The following is a 6999-nucleotide window of genomic DNA, read 5'->3' as shown; positions in this document are numbered from 1 at the left end:
TTTTTATTTTTTTTATGACATCATATAATCGAACGTTTGTATTAACAGGCCTGTGCACGACCACTCTGTATGAAAATCATTATAAAAAATAATTATTATAATCAAAACTTGCACAGGTTGCAAACAGGCTGAATAACTAACTTAACAACTATTAACTAAGTTACTCTAAAAGCAATTATATATTTATTTTGATTTAATTTAATCAGAAGAGACAAGTCGGGTCTGTGGTATGGATGGATGGGCAATCCGTGATAGAATGTTTGGAAACACCGCAATGACTGCAACGGAATCGCTGCGACAGAATTTTTGGGTGTGCCCATAACGTAGGCATCTATTACATTGTACCGGAGAGTGAATGCTTGGATGGACGTCGAAGATCATATTGTAGACCGAAATATATTGAGGTAGTTTAGGAGACAAAAATTTGAGTTCAACGATGCGTGTGGGAACTATATTACCATCTTTTTTGATCGATATACGTTTGAAGCTTACGATTGGGAAAGATGATTGAACACCGTCGAGGAAATCAAACTCTGAGACGTCTGAATCGAGTTTAATGATACCAAAAGAGTACATGAGGTTCGAAGGAATATTAGCTGTAAAGCTATGTTCGCTTAAAACATCGGAAGTCAAACAGAGATTACCATTCGAAATCGAGTCGAAGATATTCTAAACTTTTTTTTTGCGCTGGTAGGTTTGATGTTGATTATACCGGTGAAATTAGTGGAGAAAAATTTGGTTGCTTTAATCGGATGCCAATTACCTAAATTTTTATTAACATCGGTGCATTCAATAAGTATCATGACGGGACCGTTATAATCAGCAGTGAAGGTCTGTTGTGTAGATTGAGACGACATAATAATATCATTTTGGTTATCAGTGGAATACGTAGTATTAGTAATTGGCGTTGAAGTCGCACCGGATCCGGAGCGCGATGTAGGATCATTAAAATTATCAGAAGATAAGCTGTTGTTAATGGTCGAGTCATGCGACGTACTTTTTTCGTAGATAAGAGATTATCATAATCGAAGGCCGAAGTATTTAACATCGGAGTGTTGTTTAAAATTTGTTGAAATTCAGGGGATTTAGGTGAGAGTGAGTTGGCTTTTGACTTACGTACATTTTTTTTTGAGATGACAGGTGTATAGCTGAGGTCAGGCGCACGAATAGAAGGCAAAATAGATTTTACTTTGTTTGGAGCAGGTGATTTACCCGACCGCGAGTCGTCGCCCGAAGACGACGACATATGAAGGTAATTAAAATACACTAATGAGATAGATACAATAAATATAAATAATAGCTGCGATTAGAGTAGACGGAGGAACCCAACCGAACACAACGACAACTGAAACGCGAATGATAAATATAATATATATAATATAAAATATAATAAAATAATTTATATTAATAATTGTATTAATATTATTATTATTATTATTATTATTAAAAAAATGTTAAAAGTTCATGTAACACAATCACATTGATCACGCAGTTAACTATTCGTGTTCGAGAATAAACTGGTATACAAATTGTGTCCGACATGTTGGACTGCATGCAAGTTTGAGCATGCAAGAACTTGTATGCGTATTATCAGCGTTCACATTTGTTCAATTTAGTTCTTGCACGAGTAAAAATAAGCATGCGGGAAAAAGCATACAAAAAATTGCAATAGTGTGAACCCGGTATTATAGTGACGGTCGGCAGAACGGAAAGCAATTAGGCTACAAAATTATTTTAACCCTATTTTATGGAATTACCTAACGCGGGTCTAATTAAATAAAACTATATAGTGTCGTTGCGGTCGATCTGCGTAGATTGTAGATACTCTGAATTTTATTATTTACATACCTATATATTTAACAATTTATTATTTTCCGTTAATATCATAATTTCACAACAATTATTATGATATTATATAATATATTTTATATGTCATTGCAGTTTAATATATCCAAACGTAAACTTGACATATTATATTATAAATAATTAAATAAATATAAAACCGTTTTTGAATTTTTAATAAATATAATTATTATAGAAATATAATGGAGCTGCGGTTTATCAAAATTTGAGTACACAATGATGACAACATGTTCTAACAGGAATGTTAGTCCACGCTGAATTATACTCGATAATATCCGCAGTCGTGAAATTCTGGAAACATGGTGCCTATAAAAGAAAAAAAAATTAATGCATTTTTTCAAACATTCTTATAGTAGAAAATAAAAGAAATTAATAAATCCAGACACGGAGAAAATTCCGCAAGTTATCGGTAAGTATTTAGCCGTATATACTTTTTGGATAAATCGACATTTAAAGAACAATGCTAATATAATTCGAGTAATATCATAATTCCACTGTACTGTAGAAATGTTTAGTATAATATTTACCGACAACGGTTGCCACAAAGCGTCTTCTTTTTCTTCGCTGGTCATGGAGATGAACGAGTCAACGTCGGAATCGGGACAAATCTAATTTAAAATTGAAAAACAAAATGTATTTTTTTTTTTTATATATACATATACTGTATATTTTTTTTGTACATATTTTTCGTCATATTCGTACCCGATGAACGTATAAATTATTTACACAATACATTATCGTATCGAAAAACGTTAGAAATGTGTTGAAAAACTATGAAAATTATAGACGCTCATGTAATAGACCCAAAATCAAATGAAATGAAATCGACTTCGCTTATGGATGTAAGAATAATATTATATTAATGCGTACAATGTCCTCAGGTCCGTGTTCCTCGCATTTCTGCAAACTGTTCACCCAATCGCGGCAGTTCCTTTCTTGCGTCGTCACATCGTCGTCGGATAATATCTGTTAAATTACGATTTTAATCAGATGTACAATGCATTTTGGAAACGATTTTTATCACTCATATCGCTTTTTCGAACAGTGAAAAATATGTTACGATTGTTGAATAGAAAACTACATGATTATACGCGTTCGCGTTACGTTAATGATAAATTTGATAATGTTTCAAATGAATATATAGCTTTTTATAAAAAAAAAAAAGAAAATTGTATGAGTAATAATACCGAAAAATATTCTTCCGAACCATATATATATGTATCAGGTATGTAGATCACAGTGGGCGCACACACACACACGAAAAAAAAAAAAATAAAAAATAATATTCTAAAATGAACGTACTCGAGTGGTAGAGGTAATCGATTGTTTTTGCGACTTCGACGGACGAGCGGAAACGTTCCTGCGCCCCGCGTTCCGGTTGACGCGTGCCTGGCTACGGACGGGTCCGATAGCCGTAGGGCGTGAATCGACGGTCGGTTGATGGTTAACGGTGGCCGTAGAAGCAGTGCTCGTCTGTCCACGGTCGGATCCGACGGCCACGGGGCGCAGATCGGCAGGCGGCGGAGGAGGCTCTGCGGCCAGCGTAGCAATCACGGAGGCATACGTGTCCCTCCATCCTTGCTCATACATGGCCCACATAACTTCGTCAGCCCTAAGACGTTCGATGTCCATACTGGCGATATCGGATACGGTCAACGGTGATGGCGGCGTCGAACGCGAAGGTCCGTCGCTCGCGATCGTTCTTCTTTCTTCGGTCATCTTGAATTCTAGTACAATTTGATCGATGAAAAACAATGTTCGTGACGGTGTCAGAAACGGTTGTGAGCTAATTCGAAAGCTTTTCCAAATACTCGGATTCCCGTCGTCAATTGGCAACCAGATAAATATACGTTCCGTTAGAGTAATGATGGCCAGCATCGAAAACGACAACAAAACCAGTACCGTTTGTAATTACAATTTCGATATCAAGTATTAAGCTATTTCGCTGATTTCTCCATTTACTCCATTTATTGTTTAGCGTGGCTGTAATGCATCGATTCCGTAGCATAGAAGTTATTATTTGTACTAGGTGCCAGTCATTTGCATACTTATATATCTCTTTTAGTATTAGATTGTGATTCACCGTAAGTCTACAAGAACCACCCCTGTAATTTTTTTGTTCCCATAACCATCCTCAATGTGCTGACATAAGTTTATTACGATTTAATTATTATTTATTATTTAAACGATTTAATTTGTTCCCATTAGTCAATCAGTCTATTAATTTTATAGTCACGTCAAGTCAACGTTTCTAACCTGCTTAACTTGTGAAATGTACAGGTTAATAAAAACGAACAGTTACTTTCGACTGTAAACCTAACCTAGATCAACTTCACCGGACGAGTTAAGAAAAAAAAATCGGTAAACTTGTGCCCAGAACACGGGGAATACGCGAAACGGTGAACGCGACTAATTATTTAATCAACGGTTAGCCAAACGCGCGAACATGCGTACACCGTCGAAACGCATTTCCATCTCGCGGCGTCGTGCGAATGAATCATAATACGGTTCGCTGCGAATTTCGGGTTACCCGGGTAGTACTTTCTAAACGCGCAGTTAAACACGACGTACGCTGTGTATACAGCGCGTGCATATCATTTTATCGAATACACGGCCGACCGACGATTTCAATTACGTTATTATCACCTCGAACGTCGAACCACGCGCGCCCGTCTCCTCCGCGGGCGGTTCCCGTTAAATTTATGTATTTTAATTATTATTAACACCGCACGATTTATGGCCCGTCCGACCGTTAATATTATTACGCCGCGCGCACTACCGCGGTGCCGCGCACAGTGCCGGGACGCGTTAAAACTAAACACCGTTCGATCAACGAGCGAAAGAATAGGTGGAGAAAAAAATAAATACATTTCAAAAATCAAATCGACCCTTGGGCAACACCACGCGATACGAATGAAAAATAAATCAAATAACTGTGCACACATTATACGGTATTACACGTCGCTCGCGGGCCGAATGGAAAATAAACATATTTTTTAATGAACCCGTAACGGACGACCAGCTGCACAGATCGGTTTCAAGACGTGACGTGCCGCTATAGGTGTTTCGCCACAGCCACCTCCGGGAGAGTTCGATTTCCGGAATAAAAAACCACTATCTCAAATGTACCGTTTATACTTGTCATCCCGTCGTGGTCCGTCTGGTCACGGGGAATTTTCATGACACGTTTTGTCCACAGTGTTTTGCGCCCGCGGTAGTCCCATAAAGTGACGGTAATACGTTTTCTGAAAACTAGCAACGGCCGACGGTCTATCTGGCGGATCAGTAGCGGTCCGTGGTTCTCAGTGGTTGAGAAGGCTCGAATTTGCCGGGTTGGATTCCGTTTTCGAAACGTTCGTGGCGAAATCCGAAATTTTTGCCCAAGTATCGTGGGCTCAACCAGGGCCGTTCAGAAGGGAACTGGACCATTTTTCCCCAGGCCCCATTATTGACATTTTTTTCAGGGGCCCCATAAAGTCTTAATGTATAATTATTAATAATAAAGCCTCGATTACACTAAGCAATTGTACACGCTGCGTGTTGGTGATTAAAGTCGCGCGCGTGTGAGCGTGTAGCGACTTGTCCGATTACATTGAGCGATTAAACTATAAACACAGTGGTCGCCGTTTATAGTGATCACTAGGGCTCGAAAGTTATAGGAGTTGCATATTGTTCTGCACTTGTATGCACTCGATTTATAGCACACCAAGCTAGAAATCCGAGCTATACAATATTGAGTTTAAAAATTGAAAATGTATATTTTGCATATTTCGTTCATTTTAGAGAAAAAGTGCATATTTCGTCGATTTTCATTTATTTTCGCATATTTGTATGCATATTTAATGTTTCCTAAAAAAAAATTAATTTTTTCATTCTTAACCGATTTATTTTGAATAATGTTACATAATACAACGCTAATAACGCGGAAAATGTGCGTCATATAAAACTCAATATTATTTTTCGTGGTTATTTGTTATTATTTTTTAATGTCTACAATGAATTTAACAAAAATATTGATGGTTCAATGCAGTAATTTAACAGGTATTATACAACATATATTTATTTCGTATTTCACAAATAATGAAAATATATTTGTTTAACTATTTTATGAGTTCAATAAAAACTCAAACGCCAACCGATTTACGCCATATTTTAGTTTTCAATAATACAATTTTTTTAACTATAGGTTTTTAAAATTTATTAATTAACTAAATAAATATTTTTTTTTTGCATATTTCACATTTTTTTCATGCATATTTTATCATTTTTTCGTACATATTTGCATGCATATTTTGCCTTTTTTGGCTTCTATGACTTCCGAACCCTAGTGATCACATTCGTTCAAGAGTACTTTGAACACTATAACCGGAAATCACTATAAGCGCCGACTCGAAAAACAGGTACGTAGAAAATAACGTAAAAATAATTAAATATTTATATTTTCTACTTTGTAATTCGGAGCACTCACTTATTTTGTTACGGAATTTCAATAACTTGTTCAATGTTGATTGCGGAATGTCCAATTTTTGTACAGCTAATCTCTAATTTATTTTCTCGCGAAGTTTTTTTTCACTAATTGAAAGCGCGCTCCTACTAGCCATAATACAGTATAATATACACTAGACATACAGTCAGTGACGCATTTAAGGGGGGGTGAAAGGGGCAAATGCCCCGGGCGGTAAATTTTTGGGAGCTGCAAAATATTCTAACTTTTATTATTGATGTGTTTATGAATTTTTTTAATTTTCACACCTTTTTCGGTATTGTTTAGTATTTTAAAAAAATATTGTTGAGCATTTAATAAAAAATTAAAAAAATTATACTATACCTAGTCACCTAGGTAATAGTGAAATAGCAAAATAGGTATATTGCATTTATTATTCAATATTATATTTTCTATCAATGTTTATAATAAAGACTCGGGTACACAGAACGTGGTATTCACTTTAGAGCACATTTAAGAATTTTACAATAGAAGTAAAATTGTACCTAAAAGTGTTCAATGTATGTTAGCATTTATAAAAGTGAAAAGTTTTGTCGAAGTATATCCTTATATTGATATTGCTCTAAGGATGCTAATATATATATATGTGTGTGTGTGTGTGTGTGTGTGTGTGTGTGTGTGTGTGTGTGTGT

At 36.0% G+C, this 6999-nt stretch overlaps 1 protein-coding gene and 1 pseudogene across 1 annotated transcript; both read right to left on the bottom strand.

The window, feature by feature from the left end:
- Positions 1 to 202: 202 nt before the first annotated feature.
- On the bottom strand, positions 203 to 1246 carry LOC112681576 (annotated as a pseudogene).
- Positions 1247 to 2061: 815 nt separating this feature from the next.
- On the bottom strand, positions 2062 to 4155 carry LOC112681588. Its single transcript, XM_025551833.1, has 4 exons — positions 3166 to 4155; positions 2734 to 2829; positions 2391 to 2471; positions 2062 to 2169 (listed from the first exon to the last, which is right to left on the bottom strand). The coding sequence occupies exons 1-4, from the start codon at positions 3739 to 3741 to the stop codon at positions 2062 to 2064; spliced, it is 861 nt and encodes a 286-aa protein (XP_025407618.1). The 5' UTR covers positions 3742 to 4155.
- Positions 4156 to 6999: the final 2844 nt, after the last annotated feature.

This window comes from Sipha flava, unplaced genomic scaffold (assembly GCF_003268045.1).
Source record: "Sipha flava isolate LNK unplaced genomic scaffold, YSA_version1 192_pilon_pilon, whole genome shotgun sequence".
In the NCBI taxonomy this organism is placed as follows: Eukaryota; Metazoa; Arthropoda; class Insecta; order Hemiptera; family Aphididae; genus Sipha; species Sipha flava.
Note: the sequence above shows the minus strand (reverse complement) of the source record. Positions and strands in the feature narration are given on the sequence as shown.

Excerpts from the sequence above, each read along its gene's own strand:
- LOC112681588 (XM_025551833.1), bottom strand. The coding sequence starts at position 3,741 with ATGCTGGCCATCATTACTCTAACGGAACGTATATTTATCTGGTTGCCA. Across the intron at positions 2,830-3,165 it reads CGATTACCTCTACCACTCGA|ATATTATCCGACGACGATGT; the intron begins GTACGTTCATTT and ends GTAATTTAACAG. Across the intron at positions 2,170-2,390 it reads CTTTGTGGCAACCGTTGTCG|GCACCATGTTTCCAGAATTT; the intron begins GTAAATATTATA and ends TTTCTTTTATAG.